Source organism: Pomacea canaliculata, linkage group LG11 (assembly GCF_003073045.1).
Source record: "Pomacea canaliculata isolate SZHN2017 linkage group LG11, ASM307304v1, whole genome shotgun sequence".
Lineage (NCBI taxonomy): Eukaryota > Metazoa > Mollusca > Gastropoda > Architaenioglossa > Ampullariidae > Pomacea > Pomacea canaliculata.
Window position 1 is genome coordinate 7580034 of NC_037600.1, and position 26864 is coordinate 7606897.

A 26864-nucleotide genomic window follows, 5' to 3' on the forward strand; every position below is an offset into this window, starting at 1 on the left:
GACGTCAGGCTCACTCGGCAGTGCGTAGGTTAGGAAAAAGGAAAATCATCACTCTGACGAAACATATGCACGTCATCAAAATGAACTATAAATAGCGCCTCACAACGACTTCGCGATGTTGTCATGGTAATTAATCAGGGACGATTACTGTGTTGTCTCGTTATGGAGTCGATCTGCCGGGTCGTCCTGGTTGGTTCCAGAAAATAGTAAGTAATTCATCATTAAATAAATACTTCTGCGTTGTGCGCTTATCAAGGAAAAGAAACTGAAACGGATGATAAAAAATAACTAAGAAAGGGAAAAAATCTAGCGTTGCATTTGACCGAGGAGTTATAGATTTCAGGAAAGATAGATGGAAGAAAGAGTGTATGATAAAATCACAAGGATGACAGTGATGATAATGATAATGACAAAAATACTCATATTTTGCTGTTTTGTTTTGTTTGTTGTTTTTTTTCGTAGAATTGCCTTTAAGGGAGAGGTTCCACTTGGAAAGTTCCTCTCGTTCCGTGAACTCAGTTTAGCACCAGCGGAAAAGCATGCCAAGGAGACGAAAAAGACTTTCCAGCTCCACTGAGGCCAGAAACCCAAACAAAGCGATGAGAAGCCAAAATATGACAACCGGTCAAAGGTGACATTTTTTTTCGTAATTTTCTGTTTTTGCTGTTTAATTGAGGGGGCTTGGTTTAAGGGAATTAATAATAATAATAAACGCAAAATTTGTAAAGTGCACACTCACACTCCTATGGAGCATGCTCTTAGCGCTTAAGAACAAGAACGAAACTTGGGCAGGAACGAGGGGCAGGAAAAAAAAATAACATATGAATTATAAAAGAATAAACAACCGTACTAAACGAAGAATAAAATCAAATACAGAAAACACAAAGAGGAACCAAATAACAAGAACAAGAACTGAGAGAAACATGATATAGCGAAAGGAAGGGTGTGAAAATGAAGAAACCTGATATACGAGTTATTTCAATCAATCATCAACGGATCAATCGACTGATGAATCAATCAAGCAAACAACTAGCCAGTCGGCCACAACCGAAAACAGACAACTATATATATATATCGTAAGTCCGCTTGCAGAACAGTCCTTGTGGGAACCCTGAGATTGGCATCGAGAAGGTATCTGCAGATGAATAAGTGGAGGATCGGCGACGGGAGGAGAACTTACGGTAACTGCCCCCAAGCATCCCTGACGTCTGCTGTTTTGTCACAGGATAAAGTCTTTTCTCCTCCGACGTCTGTACGGACGCGTGCGCGAGCGCGTGGCCTTCACGTTGCTGCTGACCATTGGGTTCGTGTCCGTGGCCCTGCACTACCCACGCGGACGTGCACATGCGCTCGACGTTGTGGTCGTCAGCCTGCTGTACGGCGCCTGGTTCGCGATGGGTGTGCCCAAACTTCTGTCCTACCTGAGCCCGGCCTTTGTGAGCCAGGCCATTGATGTGACTGTCAAGGTAGAGGCCAGAAGTTGTTGTACTTCTATTCCTTTCTCTCTCCCCCTTCGCTTTCTCCTCCGTCTCTCTCTCTTAATTCATCTCCCTTCTCTTTATCATCCTCTTCCTCTAATTCCCCCCTCCCTTCCCCTCTGTTTCTTTATTCTACTTCTCTTCCACGTTTTTTTCTATTTCTTTCATCCCCTTTCTCTCTCTTTGCTGAAATGATCATTGATCAGGTCACATTATCATTCTAGATTTGCATACAATGTAATTATTTTCCCATATTGGGTATGGATAGGTATGAAGGTTTTTTTTTTTAATGCGGATGCTTACCGTGCTGAAGACTGTAATAAAGATGTCCAGGAAACGTTCCAGTGCAGTTCTCTTTCTCGCTCTCTTTTCATGGCCACCATCCTCATTGTTATCGAAAAAACCCCCAAATAATATCTTAATCTCCCCCTCTTTCATTTTTCCTCTCTCTCTTATATATACTCAGTCGTAGAGAGAAAGATATATGAGAGAGAAGATGGGATGAGCAAAGTGAACTAGAGAAGAAAGCAAGGACAGAAAGGAGAGGGAGGAAAGGAATGAGAAACTTTCTGTTAACATTTTGTTACACGAGTAGCGTCGCTTGACTACAAACTACCTAAAAAAAACTTTCTGCAGGTTTTCTTTGCCGATGCACTAGTCCTGACTTACGCTCTGTATCGGGGCCACGCCAACTTGCTGTTCAAGCCAACCACATCTGATGGACCTAGTCCCGTCCTCGACGGCAGCACCAAGGCCGGGTGGGATTTGGGGTGGCTAGGGCATGTTGGGTACAACCTGAGAATGGCTACCATCGCCTCCTGCGGCCTCATCTCCATCGTCTCCCACGTTCTTGACTACCTTCAGAGGCGGATGTGACGTCAACTGACTGGGGCTGGTGATCTTCGGGTCTCCGCGACTCGCATGCTCAGAATATTTCTGTTTGTTTCTTACGTTGTCGGTAGAAGGCTTGCCGTCATTTTTGCAGTCGCTCTACTTAAGTTGACAATACAATACAAAAGCTGCGCCAACATCGCATCCGAGACCGATTCAACATATGTGTGTAAATGTGTGTTTTCGTGCGTGCGTGAGTGCATGCGTGCGTCCGTGTGTGTCGCATTTACGAAATTCAGAGAATAGCAATTTGCAAAAACAAAAAACAAACAACAGTCACGCAATTTTCGAACTATTTTTCTGTAATTTTATACACAATTGTTCTCTTTTGTTACACATAAAAACGAAATCCAATATCCATGCAACATCGCCAAACAAGATTGACAAAATGTTTGATATATGAGACTTTTAATGTAGATTAAAACAATAAATTTCTGTACACACCAGGGTTATTATTCATTCCCGACACATGAGCGAAAGACTTTTATCCGCTGCTCGTGAAATACAAAAGCTAGGAGTATATTGCTAGTTGATAATAATTTTTTTAATATCCCACCTCCAAGTCAGCTCATATACACAATTTAATAAATCAATAAATTAGTACCTTATTAATCAATAAAAACCGATGGCGTATTTCCAGATGCTGCTTCCGGTTGGACGTAAACTGCATGGAGAGAGTGGAGAGAAAGTAGGACAAAAAAAGAAAGAATGTGGTGGTGCACCCGGTCCGTAATGCCATGAGTAGTTGACAGGTTAATGCATATTGCGGCAATGATCAGGTGTGTAGCACATTGTAGCATTGTAGCTCGCTAAAGATAATCACAGATAATCGCGAAGTTCCAGATGAAAAGGACAGTCATCCCACCAGCACAGGTATACGGCTAGACACTCCTCCCTCCCCATCCACACACACTATTCATACTTATTTTGTATCAAGTGTTTTTCAATATTTACATTGCTGCCCTTCAAATTTCATAGACTTAAATTTTTTCTAAGTTTTGTATCTGAGCACTGAAGTCAACGTTCAATTTTCGGCACCTACGCTGATGAGATGACTGTCCTTTTTGATTCTGGCTTACTAAATAGTCTATACGCTTTTGGTCAATATTTTACTATTTTACTTTAGTTGCAAACGTCTACCTGTTCGCACTCACTTTCCCCCGAGCCGCCTGGAAGCTGTTGCTACACACCGGTCACAACAATTCATACCGGGTGAACTTGATGGTTGGGATGATGGCGGGGTGGGTATGGTGGTGAAGGAGAGGAGAAAGAAAAAGGAAACAGGAGAGTTGGATAAAAAGTTATAGTGACCAAGATGAAGATGATGAGATCAGGGCGAAGGCTACACGACACGCTATATCGATGCGAGCAGACAGGAAGCATACAAGCTCAGTGGAAAAGAGAACGAATGACGAAAGTCACGACAGATTAGAGACGAAGAAACTAATTTAAATCCCCAAAATATATGTCACAGTCTACGACAAGAAAAACTGGAATCGAGTCGCGAGAAGACCGTCGATGGGATTTCGCTATCGCTCATCACTGACCATACACTTATCTGGCGTTATAGCAAGAAAAACAAATTTCACCAAAATTTCAAATTACAATATATCAATACAAGACTTATCTGTTCCCTCAAGCGCACACTTACCATTCTTCTGCAACAATCACCACCCCGATCTCTCTTATCCTTTGCAACAAAAGTAGTGCTCAGACTAGTCACGTAACCCTCCACCAGAGAACTGTACAGATCTCTGTCTCCACCGAAATGCTTTGGGGAGTTAGGGAGAGGGGGGATCCCGAATGGCCGGTTAGCTGAGCTCCTCGGGATCGTCAAAGTTATCAAGGAAGTTGTCGTCGAAGAGTTCAGGCCAGTCGTAGAGGTACGCCATGACCGTGGTACTCAGGCAGGTCAGCAGCAGAACGAACCTGCACAGGGATGACAATGCCAGAGCTACAGTCACAGGGTTAGAAGGCTAGAAAGGCAGAAAGGTCACTGCCGTGAACTCCACAACGTGACATGGTGGCGACCACTACGTCTTTTGGCGGCAGGCACTTTCCCAGTCTACTAAGTTTTCTTTTAATTAATTAAAAAGTTAAACGAATTATTTCTTTTATTTATTTATTACGGGTGTGTGGGTAAGAGGAGTAGGCTATTCGTGTTTTCATCTTTTTTTTTTCAAACAAGTGACTTTGAGATCATAATTCTTGCTTAAAAGGTAAAAAACAGAAAAAATAACTCAAATCCATTTCTAACAACAACAATTAACAACAACAACAACAACAACAAAACAACAACAACAACGACGACGACGACGGACGAAACAATCTAAGAACAGTTGGCTATTGCACGTCACTTTTGCTTGGTAGGAAAACGCATCACCAACTTCATCCCCACCCCACCTATCCTCAACAACGAAGAAACGTGAAAGAAGAATGGAGGATATACTCCTCTTTTCACCAAGATCCTCAGAGGACTGTTGTCGACTGCACCAATGCGGTGTTATTGCTGACTTTCAATAGCGCGGAAATAAAGTGGATGGGATGTATGCTCCCAGTGGTCCTACAGCAACCCACGTCGACCTGACCGATGCTAGCCAAGACAGGTTGAGGTTGGTCTAGAAACGCCGAGATTGGGCGAAAACGTTGCTGATGACGCGGCTTATGGCCGACGCTAGCACGGAATAGTGACGTAACGTTAGCGTTATAGCGTAACGTAGTGTTTGTAACCTGAGAGATGTGGCGGCGCCTTGGATCCACTGCAGACCTGGCCCCAGAATCCCTGGGATCTCGGTCATTGGATTCAGCTCAGTCACATGACTTCGCACGAACTGCCAGATTGACATACTCAGCTCGGATTGGTATAGCCTGGAAAAGATAAATGTTTACTTCCTTACTGATTTTTCCTGTATCCCCTTTTTATCTTTCCTTCACTCGCTTCAGTGTTTGATGCCTTGTTACGGATGTTGTGTCTCGATGATCAGACGTGTACAGAGTGTTCGTGATCCTCAATATGTATATAATGTGTATCCATATTGTATATGAAGCACTTTTCGTCATGTGTATTAGCCTATCAGTCATTTTTGTGCCAATTAAAGTAATGGCTGTGTCAGGCCGATGGCTTTATCAATAAAACCTGTTTCTCTCTCACACACACCACTTACAGGAGTATAATGACGAGTGTCCGCCGAATGAAGCGAAAATTGAAGCGGATGAGGATGTCCGGCAAGCAGAAGACGGCCCAGGAGCAATAGATGCTGCTATACACCAGGACGTCCAGGGGCTCCAGCTGCACTCCACCACACCCAGCACCACGTGGTCACCATCAGACATGAGGTCATTTTCACTATTAGCTTAAGTACAACTTCAACCTTTCTCGACATGACCAAAGCTGCAATATATGCTTGCTTAATTATCACGATGGTAGGCAGATGCGTCTATGTCCTGTTCTCCACGTTCAGACTGATCTAAGGCTCAGGTGACAGAGAAAGAGCTAAAAAGGGGTGAGAGTGGCGATGGGGCTGCGGCCTATCAACCGTTGGCGTGCAGACATCCTGGCCTACCTGTACGTTAGGACTCTGCTGCACCAGGCCAGCCACCAGAAGCGAGGCTGCCGCCGCCATCAGCATCTTGGGGAAGAAGAACCTTCGCACGCGTCGCCACGCACTGGCCATCTCCACGTATATCTGGGCTCTGGCCGCTGCGAGAGACTGGACCCATCCCCATCCCTCCCTTGTAGTTTCCACCATCGTCGTCGTCATCGACGGCAGCGGAGGCAACAGCGGTGGTGGCGCTGTCCTTGAAAGGATTGGGTCTGGTCAATCCTAGATTCTGCCTACGACGACGTTCATCGTCACTTCCGGGGACATAAGTTTAAAAGAGCCTCTGAATGTTTGTCGTAACAGCTAGAGCATCCGAGTAGGCGTAAAAGAAAGAAAGAAAGAAAGAAAGAAAGAAAGAAAAAAAGAAAGAAAAGGAGGAGGTAGAAAAAAATTGGAAAAGAGAAAGAAAACACAAACGAAAGAAAGAAACCTAAGATTTAATCAGAACATCTTAAAAATTTATAAATGTACTCTGCGTGGTTTTATATTAATGTTTATATTTCATTTTAGCTGCAACTTCTTTAGTTAATTCTTCTAAGCAATCTATGCATCCTTGTATATTCTCGTCAGGGAAAAAAAAGATATTTTCGAGTGTCTACACTCTTCTATGTTCTCATCCTCTTTTATTCTTATTACAAGCAAGATCGAGATTTCCAAGAATCTTTATATCTGAAATCTAGTCATTATCGCTAGTTTACTGGTTTATATATACTGGCTCCAAAACATAATCAGCAAACGACTCCCTACAAAATGGAGGTGGATAGGTCACGTGCTTAGACGAGAGGACAGCTCCACGACAAAAGCAATTCTTTGGACACCTGAAGGCAGAAGGAAGAGAGGTGGAAATTTTGAATAGGTGGGGGCTGCTGCTTAAATAAGAAGGCAAAAGAAAGATAACTAATGGAAACCGTATGTTACAGTCCTGCTTAGCAGGAACGAATGATTTGATTTCAAAAACAGCGTTTATAAGCCGGCGAGATAGTAATCATGGGAACCTATACGTGTCAAACGTAAAATCTTTTTTTAATGCTGACGTTCAACCTAGGATTCTTTTTAAAGAAAAGGAAATATATAACTTACTGTATGTAGAAGCAAAAGGACCGACACGGGTTTTTTGAATGTCAGAAACTTTGCAAGGTGCAAGTCCCTTTCTTACATCTAAATGTAGCCATTCCACCAAGAAAGTCTGACGTAGCGTGAGTGTACGTCATCGTGACGCAACAAACTTGATGACGTTTCTGCGCAGAGATGATGGCGCCCAAGGAAAGCGACATGAGGCCAAGCGCATGTGGAGGGACGTCCACCAGTTTGCAGCAGCCACGTCTTCTCGTGCAGTTTATGCTTGCAGATTAAAGACCTTACAACCCTGCTGGAGTGATAAATCGTGAGCCATGTCTCGCTCATCGTCTCGACACTCGGTTTCTGACAGGATGGCTAGAAGTCCACGATCGCCATCACCATTACCAGCCGTGGCAATGTACTCCACACCGCCGCCCCCTCCCAGGCAGTACGCAACGGCGGTGGCTCTGTCGCCTGCAGAAAACCAGCGGAAGTATGGCGAGCAACCAGTATTAACTATCTGTCCCATTTGTGGACACCAGGTGGTGACTGAACTACACTATCAAGGCGGATTCTTCTCATCCCTTTTGTGTACGCTCCTCTGTTGCTGTGGATGTTTCCTGGGATGCTGCATGTTTCCATTTTGTTGTGTCTGCTGCCAAGATGTCATTCACATTTGTCCACGCTGTGGAGCAGTTATCTATCGATATAACCGTTTATAAAGATTTCACAATATTTCACATTAGTATTGAAGGCTCGTTCGAGCATATCTGGTTGATTGTACTTTGTAGAAAGGATTTGATGTAAGCACGGCAAAAATAATTCACTACACGACTGCTACTGTTTTAATCTTGTTTGTACCTGACTGGCAGCCCTCAGTCTCACTGCCTCCTGAAATTTTACAAACCTGATCCTAGGTGCCCAAGGAGAGGTAGAGAGTTGTGAGGGAACTTCACTGAACGTGAACATGATTTTTGTCAACAGTTTACTGGATTCGGAGCTATATGTGGCTGATGATGGAATCAATCTTGAGCTGGAAAAAGTGCAGTATGTTATCTCAGTCTGTACTGTATTATACATCGCTGGGGATGTAAAGAATGTGCATTCTTTCCCCTCCTCTCCCTCGTCCAAATCAGTCAGAAGAAAATCATGCTGCATAATCCCAATAGATATAATATGTGATAAAAGCATGCAAAACAAAAAAGACAAAATCAATAAAAATAGAAAAACAGCCTGCTTTGATACAAAAACAAATGTGAACAAAATTATGACAGATTTCTTTGAAAATGATTGATACTTCTCCAGACTATCAAACTATTTCATTTTCACAAAAACAAAGAATAGTATTTTTATGTATTTAAAATACCATAATATGTTTTATAACAATAGAAGAAGTGGGAGGTTATGCATATTATTATATATTCTAAGTTATTATTCAAGATATTAAAAAAAACTGCAGGCAGAAACTTCACACAATAAAATTTGACATTTCTTTATTACCATAGACTGGGTAAAAATTAGGTCCACACAGTATCTATTCACCACACTATACCATTCATAAAACCATTTCTGGTTGTTTAAGTTCAGTGGTTAATCATATCTATACAGTTATCAAAAAAAGATTTTTACTATTCTGACATAAAGTTAATGGAAAGTAACTTTGCATAGACTAGAATAAAGATGCAATAACCTAAATGGCTCTTGATAATTATGAAATACATTACCTCTAAAATACAAAAGAACTTTTGTTTAAACATGAAGCTTAAGTAGAACAGTCAGCAGGTTTGATCACAGTTCAGCAACAATAAACTTTTAGTCTTGCTGAACTCAAATGTTAATACAACCATAACAACAAAGAAGTTTAAAATGTACTTCAGCAGTTATATATATGCATGCTAATCAGCAGGATTGCAGCAGCTTTTTCATGTATATATATGTATACACATGCATGTGACAATAACATCACATAATTAACTTCATATAAATATATATATATAGAGAAAGAGGTCAGCAGCCTACCCATAGTATAAACAATTCGGACGGTTTATTTGATGCAAGTATACAGAAGTACAAAACTGATTTTATAAGGCATCTAACAAAGCATGTAACTGGTCATCAGTTCCGGAATATAATTTTTTTTAGTGAATATAATTTTTTTTAAACAATAACACTACAACACTGTAATAGTTTGGAAAAGATGTGACTTAAAGGAGCCAAGAAAAATCAAAGTGACAAAAGCTGATGGGTAATCTGTTCCAAGTTGATGGGGCTTGGTAGGAGAAAAACCTCTGTCCACCAAAACTCACACCAATGATGTATGAACAAATATTGTGCTCAAGAAGATGGCTTGAGCATCATGGTTGCTGCCTTGATTTTACGCTGGGTCTTGTTCAATATACCTGCATAAAATAATTCAGGTAACTAAACACAGTACATATTTCTTTATTAAAACATTGCTATTGTTCAGATTTTCTCATGAGTGCTCAATCAGAAATACCCAGATAAATCTGAACTCTCTGGATGAATCAGGTAAGATGAATTATCCAGCTACAATGGGCACTGATACTGAGCTGAGCTGCAAAACCATCTAGACACACCAACTGGACTATCACAGTACTCTGGCTGAACTTCTCAAACATTTTTGGTGAACACCCTATAGCAACTTCCTACCAGCACTTTGAGCATGAACATACTAGTAATGAGAAATAAATAATAATGTTCCTACATCTCACACAAAGCAATGCAATGCACACTCACGCAAGGTATTTTTCTTCTGTGCCATGAAACGCTGTTGAATCTTGTTCTGTAGACGGACTTTCACAAGTTCTTCTTTCTCTGCATCCTGGAAGTAAATAATATTCAGAGAAAACGAGATGAGAGGAGAAAGAGAGAGAATTCATAACAATTACAACAGGAAGAAAGAAATAAGATAATGTCATCTTGTTCATGTCATCAAGAGGTTAAGAAAAAGCATTGTAAATTTACGCAGATAATCATGAATGCCTATATAGCAGATATTCATGAATGCCTTTATACCAAAAGTCCAATCTATATGCAGCTGAGAAAATTTTGCACCTACGACAATGTGTTAATGGTTAAATAAACTGATCAATATAGTCAAAACATGAACAAATTTAAGTGACTAATAAGAATATAATTGAGCCAATTACAAATTTACTTGAGAAAACTTGGATACAATAACTAACCGTCTGGTGCCAACGGACAACAAAAGCTCGCTTGTTACCATCCATGGGTTGTGAATACTTCATTTGCTGCTGTAGTCGATGAGAGGGTGTTACACTCAGTTCCATCATCAGCACGATTCTTGCCCACTGAATATAAGTACACAAGCTCTTTTGCATGCATTATACACTGGCAGATTATTTTTGCAAATTTGTGGTTTGTTGACAGCATATGCATGTGCACTCACACACAAATCATATGGGAACATTTCTATTAAGCCACGTTCCGAGGTGTGCAAAATTATTTTTCAAATCCGTTATGAGCCTGTTACTTTATAAAGCTTATTCAAACAGCTCATCTCGATGCTTCCTTTTACCACATGCCCTAATGTAATTAATGTTCATGCATTTTCTTTAGGCTTCTACATGAATGACCCTATAACTAATTCCAAAACTGTCCTGCATATGCAAGAAATTTACTTATGATCTTTGCTTTAACTCATATTCCCAAGTTTCCAGTTATTACTAATGTGTAACATAAATCAAATTGGCTTCTCCTGGCTTACCTGTCGGAACCATTCTTTCTGTGTGTTTGTGACAAGCTCGTAGGTGTTGCCCATCATAGCAATTAACATGTTGATCAGTAAAAGGGTAGCCATTATCATGTATACCACAAACATAATCTGCACACATGCACATACACAGAATTGTTAAGATCAATTGAAATATATATTTCAGCTGTGTTCATGAATCAAAATCTGTTGTTCTCACCATATTTCAATTAGACTGGGATGGAGTGAGCACAGTCTATTATTTCAGTAAAGTATTGCATCAATTAAAACCCTTAATCCTTCTATATAGTTTCTTTATGAAGTCAAACTTACAATTTTGTGTAAATAATATATAAATTATCTAGATATGTTCTTTCACAGATATGTACAAATATATCCGTGTATACTGGTTACTCCAAAATAAAAATTCATAATAAATAAAAATCTTGCAGGAAGCAGAACAATTTCAATATAGGGGCAAAGACTGGCTTACCAGTACAGAAATGGTTTAGCAGCAGGTGGATTTAGGGAAATCATGACATCTCACCATCTGCTTTTCCCAGTCAATGTCATACCCCTAAATACAATGCCATCAGTGACATAGGAACCAGGGGACAAAGGGGACAGCTGCCCCCCTCAAAAATGCTGCTTTGTCCTTCAATATCAGCATAGAATTTACCCCCCTCCCCCACAAAAGCCAAGTATCCTCCTATGCCACTGATTATTTATTTTAAAGTGCCAGACAGCTTTGCTACTGTGCACTGTTGATTGAAGTGCGCAACTTCCAAATGACTGCAATTAAGCCTGACTTCTCCCTTTTATTGAAGTTCAGCCCAGCAAGCATTTGTTAGCTCCAAAATGTTTGAAGAAAGTGGTGCATTACATGGTATTTTAAATTCAGCACAAGCTACTTGATCAGTGCTAAAACTCAAAACATGTAAATATAATTTCTATCCTAACAGATTTACATGTAAACAAGTTTTCACAAGCTTGTAAAACAGAAAAGTGCAGTAACAGGCTATAGCTGTGCAAGGACATTTGTTTTTCAACTGCAGTTGAGAATTATCATACTCACTTGTTTCATTCTGTTTCAGAAAAAGTTCTCATGTGCTGCTTGTTCTGCTCTATGTCTAGCAAGCTTTGAATGATTGAGCATAAGCATCAAGCTAGTTTACCCATGCAACCCATATTTGTGTCTGAATTCATAACCACATGCTTAGCTATTTACATTACAATCTTTTAGGGGTGGATGGGGGTGTCAGTAGATTTACTGAAGGAAAAATAACTTGCTTGAAACCCCAATAAATGGAGCACAAAGCTTTATCAAAAGTTCATCAGTTTGGTTCTCTCTCTCTTTTTTTTTGGTTGCATGTTTTGAATTGCATGCTTTTGGCATTGATTTAGTCTATTTTGTATTGTCAAGATACAACTAATACCTCTGTCCTGTAGTCCTTAGTCAGGTTTGTATAGTAATATAATATTATTTTCAGACAGAGCATTAAGACTGATAAATTTTATCCTAGTACAAATAAGTTATATCATATTTGCAAAATGAATCAGGTAAATCCTTTTAAAAAATCTATTTTCAGCAATTTCCTAGTTTTTTATGCAAAACAAAGAGAAGTATCTATTTTATTGTTTCACTGATAACCAGATAAAAATGTGCTCATGGACAATACCTGTATAATTTAAGTATTATGTCTAGTTTTCACAAAAGGGGCGACTTTAATTTGCAGTGTGCCTGACAGGAAATTGCTTGTCACTCAGACAAAGCTCTGCCAACTCACGTACTTTCGTCATCTCAGAAAATGGACTGGACAGTTCCTCAAAGCATCCATACATGTCCTCAAACTGCCCCACTGACATTGTAAACAATCCCATGGGTGTTTCCCACCAGCTGGAAAAGGTTGTATTGCTGTCACGGAACGGAATGAACAGGGCTGCAAGAGGGACAGCGAAATAAAACAGTAACAACAAGGAAAGGGAGGAATAAAGTGTCTAGTTTGTGTCATGGGCACACCTGGAAGGAGGTTTAGTAAAATAAATAAATTCCCAATGCTGGCTGCTGTTAGATAAGCATGCATTTCTAGCCTGTTCTGAAGGAAAACAAGATTAAATAAAGCAATTTATTGCTTAGCCAACTGCACCCCTATCATGTATCTACAGTGATACCTCGGTTCTTGAACATAATTCGTTCCGGGAAGACGGTCGAGAACCAAATTGTTCGAGAACCGAAGCAATGAAACCCATAGGAAATAATGGAAACTGGATTAATTCGTTCCAAGCCCCAGAAAATGCCTATTTACTGGCCTAATTTGTATATAATATGTAGAAAAACATGAGTCTCAACAAGAAATAAGAAATAAAAGTGTATTTATTAAAACAAAAACAAAAAAAAAAAAATAAAATGTACTGTACAGTACAGTAAATTGTGTTTCATTTACTGTACCTGTACCAAACTTTATGGCAGGAGGGAATGAATGTGGAGGGAGGAGGGAAGGGGGATGGTTATTGTTTTGAAGGGGAGTCCTCTTCAATAAAAACAGAGGGTAACTGCTCTTCGGGTGTTTCTGTTCTCTGTATCTTTTGCTGAGGAGAATCAGAATCTTGCTCTGCAGTTGCTTGTCTGATTTCTTTACGGAAGAATTTGTCAATTGTTTGCTGTTTTTTTCTCCTTTGCAAAATTTTGCGGAAAGTGTACATAACATTGTCATTAAAAATGTTAACTGCTCTATTTGCTACCACTTTATCAGGGTGATGTTGTTCAACAAAATTTGCGATTTCTGCCCATTTTGCACACATTTCATGACTCTCTCCACAAAAACGTGACTCTCTCTCTCTCTGCACTCACACTGATGACGCAAGCAAGGCGCGCTGGGCCTAATGAACGCTATTCGGCTCAACTCGGCTCAACTCGGACGTTCAGATGTTCGAGTTCCAAATATTTGTTCGGATTCCAAGACAAAATTTTCTCGAATTTCCTGGTCGAATACCGATTTGGTCGAAAGTCAAGGCGTTCGAGAACCGAGGTATCACTGTATTTGTAAAGCTTTATCTCATGAAGATGATGACCTTTGGTCATGCCATTGCAAACAGTGACAGTTTCCTGAGAAATATGTTTGGTAACATCTGGAATAATATTTCACACTGAGATGCACAATGGGAGACTAATTATGATTAATTGTTGACAATCTAGCTGTCTTCACTTGCTTTGTTGTCAGATTATTGTAACACAAATGTCAGGACTGAAGAGAAAGTAGCTAAGACAACCACTGACAAGAGAGCCATTGTGAGAGAATTTGTGTCTAATCACCTGAGCAAGTCACTGTATGCCCTGCAATGTATGGATGGATATGTATACCACATTTAAAAGTTACTCAAAATGGCCATAATATCTCCTAGTTTTCACCATTACACACTAACCAGTTCATCTGTACTTCCCTTTTCTGTTTAAAAATATGTAACCTACCTGTTAATGTGTTTCTAATATTTTGAATTCTAAATGTTTTGGAGTTTTCTTTTGCATCTTGTTGCTTTTAAAAGTGTGTGTACAGATGTACAACTCTATGAATCACAAATCAAAGAGATGATGCTGTTTGTATATAGTTCCATCTTAAACATGGGGAAACATGCATAATACATGCACATGCAACACCAAGTGCAGAAAACAGCAACATCTGGTATGTACAACAGCTATACTAAGACAGGCATTATATCTACAACAAGCAACTTTACACAGCACACCAAAACTGTTTTACAAACATTTGTATTATGCATTTGAATACTGTTAACATTTTCTTCTCTCAGAAGCCAAGGATACATAAAAAGTGCAAGATTAGAATGCTGGAGTCAATTCAACCACCTAAGTTATAATTAGTTACGGCAAAGTTAAAGCACTAATGTTCTGAGACGGCTGACAGCTGATTGGTGGGATGATAATGGGGACAAACTGTAAACATATTCCAAAATAATGATACAATAAACCACACACATACACACACAAATAAGGTCAGTAAGCCCATGTCTCGCATTTCTTCATGATGGCCAAGTGAACAGAAAAGTTAAAATGAGAAAAGCCTTAGCAACATCAATGAAAACGTTTCATTAGCACACTGTGGCAAAAGTTTTTTTTCCAAACATATGACAAAATATTGTATTTACTTTAGCCATGACAGGGTATTTGGCACTATCGAAGTCATCATAGAAGTCGCCAAACTGGCCAAGTGACATCGAAAACTGGGCCAAGACTGAACCAGCTGTTTCATTAAAGGAACTTTTGTCCTCCCCTCTGAACATAATGAACATGGCTGAAAGAGAACCAGTCACATGACAGTTCAATATCTGTGGTGCCCTTCTTAGGGCTTGTGTAAAAGTAAGAGTGCAATTTAGGTCTCAAGCAGCAAATATCAACAATTTCTTTTCAATCATCATATAGTATTGAGCAAAGTTTTTTTAGGGGGATGGCTACAATTTACCAACATAAACATTCACAAGACAGGACTTGCCTACAGTGGCATATCACCAGACATTTTCACATCACCAAATCAACGGACATGCTCTGTTAGTATATTATTGCATTTCCTCAAGCTACTGTGTTTTTAGCTACCACAAAACTGATTATAGGCACGTGCACGCAAACACACCCACACTCACAGAAGCATGCACAAACATGCATGCACCCACACATGTACACACACATGCCCTCCGATGCACACAATATTTGCACATGCTTGAGCAGAATCTGCGCACAAGAAACCTCACATTTTGATGAAATTTAGATCTTCACAGACAGTTCACAAATTCCTGAAGCATGCAAACAACCATAACTGCATGCCAAGACAAATTATAGCTTTAAAGGAAATCACTCTCAAATATCCTGTTTTTCTTTTGTCTAGACTTGTGTCTTTCACGAGGACTCAGTTTTATACACATTATTCTTGTTAGTGTAAGAAAATATAACAAATGCAGAAGACAGTAAATAACAATATTGGTCTTCATTTCACTTTGGCAACATATATAATTTATATTACAAAAATCTATCATAAATCTGTTGTGTAGCTCATAGGTCTAGCCACTCAAGGACAGCTTTTTATTACTTGTACATGTGTGTGTATATAAAATGGCTACCTGTTATCGTGTGCAAGGACACCCAAACCTTTATAATTGCTCAAGTTATATTTTAGGAGGTTTCCACAACTGTATACATTATTTATCAAGTATCAAGCAATTTTGCGAAGAAAATGTATAAAGCATTTACCTTGAGAAAATCCAATCACAATTACAACATAGATGATGAAGAACCTCAGCAAGTCACCTTTCACCATCTTGTAGATCATGTACACAGATGGACCTACCATGCGGAAGCCTCTGCATAGACAAGCCTATTGTTAAAGGGCGAACTTTCCCCACCCAGTAGAAAAGAATGGATTCTATCCAGCGTATGTGGGTGTAGGTACTTGTTAGGCTATAGATGTAAGCAACTACCAAAGAATTACTGCTTGGACTGCTGATACCATGTGTACTCCTCATCTCACTACCTACCTTGGGTCGAACTATTCTTTCCTGCCATAAGCTAAAAGTCTGGCCTGTAAGGATTTATTTCATTGTTTCACCTTTTCTCTGTTTTATGATAATATTCAAATAAGAGAAAGTCAATCTGCCCTCTCATGGAAAATTATGTGTTGACAGTAACAGTAAATTAGATTTATTCATGTCTTTTATATGACTTATAGTAATATTAAAATATGCCCAAATATAGGAAAAAGTCTACCCTCTCATAAAAAAGTATGTATTTACACCAACAGTAAATTAGGCTTACTATTCATAATTCATAATCTGAAACGTACAACCACATTCATTACTTCTGAGTGGATGAGAAAAAAAATTATAATAAAACCTACAATAAAAGCCAGCTATAGAAAGTTCAGATCAGGAGCCCTTTCCTCCAATCAAAAACATTGGATGGCTCAGGTAAACATTCACTTATTTGCACCATATACAAAAATATTGCTATTATTAGTTATTATATTACATATCAAGTTATTTGTAAGTGCTACATGCTCCTTAATGTCCAACATGAGTGAATGAATGCATTTGCAATTCAGCATGTGAAATTCAGCTTTGTATTTAAAGAAAAATCCTAAACAGCTGACCCACCTGCAGAAGAAAAGAAAGTAGGGTGCTGTTGTCAAAATGGCCAAAACACCCATCACATCTTCATAAACATGAGCACAGAATGCTCGTCCTGGCAACATCATCACCACAAACACACAGGACAACAACAGAAGTGCTTTTCCAGGGGCTCCACTCTGCCACAAAGAATATAATTTTGGTATATGTCATCTCTTGTTTCCTGCAACATGTTGCGCTCCTGAAGTCCATTTTAACAAGAGCCAGAAGAGCAACACACAGCAGATATAATGTTAACCAATGCTACATTACAGCAAAAGGTAAAAGGCAGTTGTAAGCATGCACGTGAAGCAAGCTTGTGGCCTGTATAAGCATCTATATACAGTCACTACTCTAATCGGAACAACAATTTTGCAACCAGTTTTATGGATACTTACATAATATGATCTAATGTCCTAACTATACATTTAATACTCATTGCTCTTGAGTGGCATTAATTAGAACCAATATAAAGGCTGTGGCGAAACAGGTTAGCCTGGATGTCAAGTGTCTTGGCAAACAGTGCATGCAATCTCACCAAGGTGCAAAAAAAGATGTGGAAGCCTTGGTGATGGATCTCCTTCATGGCAAGGAACAGATACACAACTGCACCCAGCAGAACACATGCCTCCAACACTAGTCGTGCCTGCCCACCCACAGGAATATGCATAAGATTAAGCTTTGCATCTTTGCAGTACTGATAGTAATAAAATTAAGTTACTACTGATTTCTCTCTCTTCTCTCATATTTATATCTCTCTTGTTATTATAATTTTGTAACAGTACTGATTGTAATAATTAAGTTACTACTGATTTCTCTCTCTCCCTCTCTTTTCTCAGCTCTCTCTCTTTTATTGAAGTTGTATAGAAGTACTGATAGTGATAAGTTACTCCTGATTTCTTTCTCCTCTCTCATCTCTTGCTATTGTAGTTGTGTAGCTAACCCCCACTTCCCCATCTTTAGGATGAGAGCTAGATGTAAAATAATATCATACTCTTTTTATCCCATCACTCTTGTAAATAAAGAACTATCATTGTCATTCTCTCTCTCAGAGCCTCGAAGTGAGCATATGGGTCTATTCAATAAATGCTCTTCTCTCTCACCCCCTCACCCCTCCAAAAACCCCCATCCACAGGGAGATACAAGCACACACACACACAAAATAAAAGAATTTATCTTTGGATTTTTCTTTTAACATGAAGACCAGTGTTTACCATCCATAAAATGCAAGGGTTTTTCAGATCCTCGGTTAAAATTGTTGGGTTATTTTAGACCCTCTGCAATAGTACACAAGACGATTTCTCTCTCTCTCTCACACACAAAAATGCAAATCAATGTGCATATTTGAATATATCATGATTCCTTGATCATCTTAAGAAACTGACTTTGAGCAATTTATGCATGAAAAACTGTAGTAGTGACATTTGGCAACAAGTAATGATGAAATATCAGTTCCCAGAAGCCTGGATTATTAGAAAATTTCTTAAGCGATAAGACCTCTCACCTTAACTCTTTTGTGTTTTCAGGCCCCTGATGACAGATCATTTATGCCGTTTAACATTTTTATACCCGCTTGGAAAATTTTCTTTACGTGAATTCTCTTCAACAATTTTCAGATATGTTTTTCACAATGGGAAACCCTGATGAAGGCATAAAGTTTTGACCTCTAGCCTAATGACTGTACGTATACTAAGCTACTTTCTGTGTTCTGTAATTAAAATTTAACATTTTTCAGATTCTCTTATTTGTAATAAATTTAAAGTGTAAGTAACATAAAAGGAAAAGAAAACCATGACTGTCTTCACCACTTTAGCCACCCTGTGCATGCCAGTGAATTTTTGCCAATACAGGTAGTGTGCATGACTATAAGAAAAGCAGATTCCATTTTCTAACTGCGTAGAAGCCTTGAACAAAACAATATATTTAAAACATAAAGACACATTATCCACAATATTAAGAATAAATTAACATCAGCTTTGCTTCTTATAGTCCACCTCTCCCTCAACTATTTTATTTCCCCTCAACATTGGAGGTAATCACTTACAATGTCTTCATCTCTGTAAGGCTGAAGCAAGTAGCATGGATTCAATGTGCTGTTCTCACTGTCTTCTTGGGAACAGGTACTCATGCTTTCTGTTTCATTTTTGCTTTCACAGGGATCATGAGCAGGCCGCAAAGCAAAGGCAATCACAAACATGACAAAGTACACGACAAATGCCACAAAGCGTCTGTAGAATCTGCAGCAATAACAGAAACACAATCTGACCTTGAAAGTTTCCAAGGAAACAAGAGTATGAGACTCATTCATGAACTGCATAAAATGCATTTATAGTTTAAATCTATTTATATTTACCTCTCACTGTGTATCCCTATCTTGGGCAGTTTAAAAAAAGTAACTCAATAAATATAGCAAAAACTATTTAATTAACAATAAAGAATGCATCTTTTCCAAAAATGGATATATTTCCTAGAAAACAAATTCCAAAAAATTCGAAGGATATAAAAGGAAAATAAATATTTGACATTAGACATAAAAATCCCAATAACCAGCAAATGTTTGTTATGTCAAATTCACAAATATCTATCTTCAATTTATATTATGACCATAAAGCAATGAGCAAACAAAAACAGCCTCGAAATTGGATGAGTTCCTCAAGATTGGTAGCTATGTATCTACATATTGCCATGCACCTGAAACGAGCAAATGTTTTCCACTTGTCCATCAGCAAATTAACTATCAATCCATCCATCATGTCCAGATGACTTTCGTCTCCCTGAAAATCAGAGACTGCTTCAACTTTATGTACTTTAATGTTTCACAAGGTCCAAAAATTGCACCAGAATAAAAGCACAAGCAATTATATTTTTGTCTTTGGCATGCATTTGCCATTCTTAAAATTTTTAACTGCTAAAATATTTCTAGGATATTACAAAGGTAAAATAAATGCAGAAGTATTCTATGGTAACAGAGGAAGGACTACAATTATTCATTATTTAGTTGAACCCTATCTCACGGATATCTGCAGGAGATTAGAAGGTAAATATAACCTACTGTAGATAAACACATTTTGAAGCAAACTTCAAACATAAACATGCAAGTTCAAGACATATGCAGACAATGTACAATATTGTCTAGCAGATCAGAATGTAGGAGTTACATGGTAAATTTATTCCTGCACATCTAATCAATCTTACAAGGACATAAATAGCATTAAATGTTAACTCATAAACTATTTTACACACACACACAAATATACATAAAACATTGACAACTGAAATAATAACCTACTCCATAAACAATAATATTCAACGCTGAGTCTGTGTTGATCTCCCCTGTAGGCGAGATGGTATCAATGTGGGTGAGGGGATAACCTGCGCAGGTCACATTTCCATAAATCCAGTAAACCTGCCTCTCTTTTTCCAGGATGTGCTCATACATCTGTTATTGATATAAAATGAAAATTTGCATTTTCATAGTTTTGCATATCTGCAATTACCTTTTTAAAAGGTTGGACATTGAAAACCAATAAATATGCTTTATACCCAACCATTCTTTTGTTAAATGTTCATCTCAGTTGTGCATGCGTATGCAAACACACATACACTCTCACACACACTCACACACAAAAACACATATAAATGCACACAGATATAGGGTAATTGTTGTTCCCCTTACTTCTTTGCGAGCTAGTTTTGCAGCCAAAGTTAAAGGCGTTAGCCCTTGTCGATTCTTGATGTCAAGTCTTCCGCCATGACTAAGAATCAGATCAAACATGTGCTGAAAAGAAAAATGTAATGAAATACAGGCACACGTAACACGAGCTCAGCCCCTTCTGAAAAGTAAAGCTATAAATATTCAATGTATATAATTAAAAAATTAATGTTTAGTTACTACCCAAGAACATTCCACCCAACAAATGACTGTTAAGCTATTCAAGAATTTACCATCTATAATTTATCAATGTGTATCATACATAATTCTGAACTTCAGAATTTAAAAAAAAAACAAAACAAAACTATAGCACCAGCATAACTCATGCTGTTAAGTTGGGCACACGAAAAAATTATGCATGGGGTGAAATGTCAGGACTACCAAGTTGTAACAGGAAATTTGCTTAACAAAAAATACAAAGCAATTTTTCTTAAATAACATGGGACATGCATCACTACAATTTGTAGTACAAAAAAAAAAAAAGACATGCAGAACAAATTTCTCGCACAACTGATAAATGAATAACTGATAATTTTTGCATAGTTAAAAAAAATTCTAGAAATACAAAAGCCATAAAAAGATTAAAACAAAAATACTACTAAATTACAAAATACACACCATTGTATGCTGGATGAACATGCTAAGACAGGAAAAAAAGGAAACAATAATGACACACATTCCAGCTCTTAGTTGTAATATTATTGTATGGCAGACATTTATCTAAACTACAGTACTGGAGGAAAATGGAATGTCTGAGTACATGCAATTAACCTAACCTGCTCTTCTGATGGTCCATCTTTCTGTAAGTAAAATCAGTAATGTTTTCAAAGAATTGTAATGATGATGCTTTAACAATGTACAGCTAAATAAAAACAAAACTGCATATTTTGAATGTATAAGGCTTAAGTCATCTGCGTTCAGCCCATTTTGAAAAAAGCACATTCAATTATGTCAGAGGGTGTGCTTATAAATGTAGTGCTCTGTCCATAAAAAGGTCATCCCTAAAATCTTGGCCATTCGGGAGAAAAGTGCTGAAGACCACACCTTTCTTGAGGCCAGCTTTGTGTTGGGGAAGGTCCCTTCTCCTCTCCCTTGCTGCCTTACCTTCCCCATGCCTGTGTGGAGTCAGGTACTATTTCCAACAGGGTCATCTGGGGCAATTTGCTTTCTTCTGGTTCTTCTAGTTTTTCTCATTGGAACATGGCAATATGAACATAAACTATTATCACAGATTACAATCTAAATTCCGGAATAAGGATATATGACTCTCACTTTCTTATCATGGATGACAAGCAAATGCAATACAGTGTTTCCATTTGTGTCTTGTAGACTTGGATCAGCTCCTTTAGCAAGCATAAGGCGTACACATTCCTCTTGCCCAAGACATGCAGCAAAGCTTAGAGGATACTCTCCCCAGTAGACAAAACTACACATAAACACATGCATTCCTATTCAGTGAAAATGTGAAACAATTTCACGTAAGCCATGCACTGCCCTAGAAATTAGTGCAACACAATCAACCAGAAATCTTGGTTTTAGTTTAATATTGTTTTAAGACTATATGTCCATTTGACTAAATACTACTCAAATCATGCAAAACATGCTTATTTAATAATAAACTTATTAGTGAGAAAATATTTATAATCCATGCAAGGACAAAGTATTTTCAGGTACAGGAAATGGCCTCATAAACAGAGATTTCAACACAAGCTTGTCAGAATATAGACAGCAGAGTTATATAATCATTGGCCATATTTGACTCTGTTAAAAGGACAAAAAAAAGAAGTGACGACTTTTATCTAATGGTAATTATATACTGAAAGCACTAAAATACAGACTGAAAAGCTACTCACCCTTCATAATTGGTATTTTCACATACGGACACCCACTCGTGATCCAAGCTGTCTGTTCGGGAATCTTTCTGGTCATCAGGGCAAAAAAAGTTTCCGCAAGCTCTGGCATGAACGTCAGCTCCATTGTCGAGGAGAAACTTTACCATGGCTGGGTCCTCATTAACAATGGCAATGTGAAGTATCGTTTCCCCTGGTGCATTAAAAATGTGTTACAATTCTGCTTTTTAAATTTGACACTAAATATATTATAGACAGGCGTTAAAATGTGTCAGTAAAAATAAAGTAATGCTGATTTAACACCATCCCTCCCTCTCTAACTCACTCACACACACAAACACATGCAAAGATGCACCAAAAAGTATAGTGATACACTTACCATAGTATTCTTCACCAACATAAATATCATTGATGAGTTTTGGGTAAAACTGAAGTAAACGCTTGGCTAAATCAGCATGAATCTGAGTGGCATTTAGCAGACAAAGATGAAGAATTGTCTCCCCTACAGTTCCTCGCTTGTCGAGGTCCCAGCAAACTTCTCTGTACATTCTTTCAGCTGTATCAAAGGACCAGTGAGAAGCCTGATTTATTTATGAAATATGCTGTGTATTTTATCACCTAGTATTTTTGATAACTTTCTAAAAAAAATAAATAAATAAATCTTGGTTGACCTGAGTTAGTTGTGTGCTGCTACTATTTTCCACAGTTTACCATCTTTGAGAGAATTTTTTTTTTAAACAGAATTATACCATTTTCTTTTTAAATGACTTACCAAGAAAAGAAAACTGTCCGCTAAATATATTTCTTTTAAATGATTCTTTCAACTGTTTTTACATATTCTTCTACATAAAGTATCTATTAAGTGTGGGAACCCTCCTATCTTCTATGTAAACTATCTAAGTGTGGGCACCCTCCTTTTACATCACTAACTAAATATCATCTAGTCTTTTGGTAATATCCTTCAGTGACTTAATTAAGTTAACTGTTATTTTTGGTGGAAAACTTCATGGTATGTGGCAATCTAGAACACTAATTTTTGACAATGACGATGATGACAATGATCAACTTTATTGGTCCCAGTGGACAATTTAAACATGGAAAGGTCCTCTAGTTACAGTAAATTTTTAAAGAAATACAAATATAACGACCAAATCTGGAATGGCAGATCATCAGGCAAGGACAGAACAAGTAAAAGCAGATAAAAAAAAATCTTTACAAATACCAGAAGAACAGAGGAATAGAAGAGTAGTTGTAAAAAAGTACAAAAGAGACAATGCATGGCATTTAGACTTCTGTGTATGTTAACATCCAGCAATCAATAGATCTGTCCTCTGGGCCACTAATATTACAGAGATGCATTAGTCGTCCATTTTGAAGCTGCATGCAGAATTACAGACAAATCTCAAAGGGCTAACTACTACCAGGCTGACACTCATGCACATGCCTGGTTGTGAAATGCAAAAGAGAAAAAGTATAAATATAAAATTACTACTAATAAAATGGATTACAACAGGAAAACGTAACAATTATGGTCAATGAGACTGAATTTTTGAATATGACATCGTGTCTGCAATAGATACAACACAAAACCATGAAATATTTAAGTTGGAAGATATCGACATAAGATAAAATAAACTGTAATAAGTGTAGCAGAAACTCTCATTTTCCTCCTGTACTATAGGTGCATTAAGTCATGACTCTATTGTACTGTATATGAAAATCAACTAGGGTGAAAAAAACATGTTCTCCTCAATTCTGTGACAGATTTAAGGTTGTTTTTTTTTTTTTTTTGTCTTATGATCATAAACACCGAGAAGGAAAACTGACAGAAATGGACTGTGGTGAAAACCTGATACTATACACTAATTTTGGGTTGTCTCTGGTCGATTTGTCAATGAATTCTGGTTACCTGGTTTGCTGTGCTGATACCCTCCTGCCTCTGCATCCTGCTGTGTTAGCATATCGATCAGTGCCAGTTCATTCGCTTTCTTCTGTCGATCTTTGCTGATTTTCATGCTGGTTTCTCGATCCTTGTTGCGTATCTTGACCAGTTCCGCGATTGGCACCTTCCTGCCTTCACCATCATTGTACAGAAACTGTGGAACTTCCTTCTGTATGGCCTGGTCAAGCTGGCTGTAGTTTTTGGTCCAGCGGGCCAGCTTGGTCAGTCTGACCAGCTCTCCATTGTCGCCAAGACCCACCAAGCGGTACAGCTCTCTGGCCCCGACATCACCTTGATTTTTCACAGTGGAGGCCACCACAGACGACGAAGTGTTGCCCATTTTTCAACTCTCTGGAGAAAATATCTGCTCATCAGTCACCTATCATGAGCAAGCATGTTCTGTCCGAGTAACAATATTCACTGGGCTACTTTGTTGTCCATGGCCTTCCATCTTCGACTTGCTGCCGCAGCACACTCCTGCTTAGCATGTCTTAGACACGTTCAGTACCAAGTACGCACGATGAAGATCTCCACACTCTATATTCAGCGCGAACGGCTATCCTGCACAAGGGCGCACTCACAGCTGAACGCACTCTACGCCAGCAACGCGCGTGCAGTAGCGTCAAAATGGCGGCCCATTTCCTAGGCAGCGGCTTCGCCACTTGAAGATGTGTGGGCCGATAAATTGATAAATTATAGTCTGTTTCACTGATGCAGCCCACGCAACTCCGCGGGAGTGCTGTCCGTCCTAACTGTAAACATTTCGATGGTGAAGCAGAGCTGTTATCGAGACAAAAGCTAGAGAGTTCCTCTTCAGGACGAACGTCATCTGTACGCAGGTACTTCGTGAAGGACAATCGAGAAAATAAATACTTCGTGTCTTTACAGTCAGATATAATACATTATAACGAACATAACAGTAAACATTGAAAATATTGATCAATAAAACAATGGATTTAAGATACCGTTCAATGTCGACTGATATTTCTGTTGTCTAGCTAAAGCTTGGCTCACACTGTTCAACGCGAAGTCATACTAGGCCAGACCTGGGCAAAGGCCGGCCCGCGGGCCTCAACCGGCCCGCCTCCTGTCTCTATATATACAGTATAACTATATTAGTCCGGCCCTCTAAAACCATCCCAATGTCATTCGGCCCCTTGGGAAAATTAATTGCCCACCCCTGTACTAGGCAGTCGCCTATGGCGGTCATGGAGAGGGAGGCAAAAATGGCCTGCCTTTTTTTTTTTTTTAAAGTGATGAATACTGTTATGAAAAATATCATTTTCATAGAAGACATTTGCATGACACTTTTCCTTTACTTGTGGGTTGACTTCACCACGCAAGTTTCTCAGTACATGTATTACATGAAAGCCCGATCATCAGAGAGTATCATCAGATTGAAGTAACCAGTTGACCAGCAGGGAGTGCGAGGGGGCAAGGGAGTGGTGGCATTGGTGGATGGGAAAGGGACTATAGTTGGGGTGGACCCCTAGGATGGACGGGGGAACCGAACCGTCTTGTAAAAAAAAGTGTATTTGTGAATTGGACTTAGCCGTAAAGAATATCTGTGAGCTGAGTTGTTCTGTAAAAATATATTTGTGGACAAGACTGTGCGGAAAAAAATGTGTTTCCCAACTAGACTTTGTCCGAAGGAGAAAAGTGAATGAATCATGATTCAGGTCATACAACAAATGAGAGTTTGTAAAGAAAAGTTTGCATGAGTTTTTATATATTGTCATATATCTATATACTTTATTAACACGATTTGTCTCTTTACCTTAATTATATTTCCTTATTTCTTATAGTGCTTTTCTAGCTCGTATGTGGTTGAGCTAGTGGTGTTGTAAAGCTTAACAAAGCATATCCATTACCCGAATGGATCCGTTACACTCCTATTTGTAGTCTTTAACAAGTCACGATCACGCTTGTTCTGCTCTGTAGGTGGGAAGGCAACGGGTAAAGCGGATAAGCTTACCACTATTATTGTGTGCAAAGAAAAAAATGTTACACGTTATGCACACACAGCTTGGTTATTCGTGTTAATTTGTCACTACAAATCGTTCTTTACGGATCGATCGACATTGTCGCTTGACTTGTCGAATGACGGCTAAATATTTTGGTTGCAATTGTGCCAGCGAAGGTAAATCTGACGAGTCCTGAGACAGACCACGACAATCATTAATATTAATATGTAAGCCTAGGCTTATTGTTTATATTTTCAGTTCAGAAAAAAATAGTTAAGCCTAAACGTGTAATAATCCAATATTTGTGTTTATAAATGGTTCACTTTTGGGGTGAGAACGGGGACGCAGCACAGCCTTGCGCCGCCGCTGATACTAGTCGCAATGTGCGCTGGAGCAGCAGCAGCAGAAGAAGAAGAGGAAGAAGAAAAAGAAACAGCAGCAAGAACAAGAAGATTTAATTTTGCT

At 38.7% G+C, this 26864-nt stretch overlaps 3 protein-coding genes across 11 annotated transcripts; 1 reads left to right on the plus strand and 2 right to left on the minus strand.

Annotated features, from left to right (window-relative positions):
- Window positions 1-80: 80 nt before the first annotated feature.
- On the plus strand, window positions 81-2659 carry LOC112575562. The gene is made up of 4 exons (XM_025257506.1): window positions 81-206; window positions 463-631; window positions 1226-1466; window positions 2115-2659. Exons 2-4 carry the CDS (start codon window positions 540-542, stop codon window positions 2352-2354), a joined length of 573 nt encoding a protein of 190 aa, XP_025113291.1. The 5' UTR covers window positions 81-206; window positions 463-539; the 3' UTR covers window positions 2355-2659.
- Window positions 2660-2760: 101 nt separating this feature from the next.
- LOC112575561 lies at window positions 2761-7199 on the minus strand. 2 transcript variants are annotated; one of them, XM_025257504.1, is made up of 6 exons: window positions 7052-7199; window positions 6719-6789; window positions 5933-6225; window positions 5534-5658; window positions 5100-5237; window positions 2761-4298 (listed from the first exon to the last, which is right to left on the minus strand). In XM_025257504.1, exons 3-6 carry the CDS (start codon window positions 6128-6130, stop codon window positions 4181-4183), a joined length of 579 nt encoding a protein of 192 aa, XP_025113289.1. In that variant the 5' UTR covers window positions 6131-6225; window positions 6719-6789; window positions 7052-7199; the 3' UTR covers window positions 2761-4180. The 2 variants fall into 2 exon arrangements, with proteins under 2 accessions (XP_025113289.1, XP_025113290.1); XM_025257505.1 differs by lacking the exon at window positions 6719-6789 and having other exon boundaries at window positions 7052-7192.
- A 1307-nt stretch (window positions 7200-8506) lies between these two features.
- On the minus strand, window positions 8507-25446 carry LOC112575559 (transient receptor potential cation channel subfamily V member 5-like). Of its 8 annotated transcripts, none has more exons than XM_025257496.1 (17): window positions 24403-25437; window positions 22873-23049; window positions 22497-22686; window positions 21916-22069; window positions 21420-21443; window positions 20608-20709; window positions 20221-20370; window positions 19623-19705; window positions 18976-19168; window positions 17470-17577; window positions 16920-17071; window positions 16021-16130; window positions 12555-12703; window positions 10779-10895; window positions 10237-10362; window positions 9788-9872; window positions 8507-9429 (listed from the first exon to the last, which is right to left on the minus strand). In XM_025257496.1, exons 1-17 carry the CDS (start codon window positions 24773-24775, stop codon window positions 9365-9367), a joined length of 2358 nt encoding a protein of 785 aa, XP_025113281.1. In that variant the 5' UTR covers window positions 24776-25437; the 3' UTR covers window positions 8507-9364. The 8 variants fall into 8 exon arrangements, 6 of the variants coding, with proteins under 6 accessions (XP_025113281.1, XP_025113282.1, XP_025113284.1 ...); XM_025257497.1 differs by lacking the exon at window positions 12555-12703 and adding an exon at window positions 14925-15070 and having other exon boundaries at window positions 24403-25435; XM_025257499.1 differs by lacking the exon at window positions 21420-21443 and having other exon boundaries at window positions 24403-25436.
- Between the last annotated feature and the right edge of the window lie 1418 nt (window positions 25447-26864).

What these genes read in the sequence shown, in the direction of transcription:
- LOC112575562 (XM_025257506.1), top strand. Translation starts at nt 540, where the DNA reads ATGCCAAGGAGACGAAAAAGACTTTCCAGCTCCACTGAGGCCAGAAAC. An exon ending in AATATGACAACCGGTCAAAG is followed by an intron (nt 632 to 1,225) that starts GTGACATTTTTT and finishes GTTTTGTCACAG; the next exon opens with GATAAAGTCTTTTCTCCTCC. An exon ending in CCATTGATGTGACTGTCAAG is followed by an intron (nt 1,467 to 2,114) that starts GTAGAGGCCAGA and finishes AACTTTCTGCAG; the next exon opens with GTTTTCTTTGCCGATGCACT.
- LOC112575561 (XM_025257504.1), bottom strand. Translation starts at nt 6,130, where the DNA reads ATGACGACGACGATGGTGGAAACTACAAGGGAGGGATGGGGATGGGTC. An exon ending in AGCAGAGTCCTAACGTACAG is followed by an intron (nt 5,659 to 5,932) that starts GTAGGCCAGGAT and finishes GGTGGAGTGCAG; the next exon opens with CTGGAGCCCCTGGACGTCCT. An exon ending in ACACTCGTCATTATACTCCT is followed by an intron (nt 5,238 to 5,533) that starts GTAAGTGGTGTG and finishes TATCTTTTCCAG; the next exon opens with GCTATACCAATCCGAGCTGA.
- LOC112575559 (XM_025257496.1), bottom strand. Translation starts at nt 24,775, where the DNA reads ATGGGCAACACTTCGTCGTCTGTGGTGGCCTCCACTGTGAAAAATCAA. An exon ending in TGTGATTGGATTTTCTCAAG is followed by an intron (nt 12,704 to 16,020) that starts GTAAATGCTTTA and finishes TCCCTCTTGCAG; the next exon opens with CCCTGTTCATTCCGTTCCGT. An exon ending in ACAGAAGAAAAATACCTTGC is followed by an intron (nt 9,430 to 9,787) that starts GTGAGTGTGCAT and finishes TATTTTATGCAG; the next exon opens with GTATATTGAACAAGACCCAG.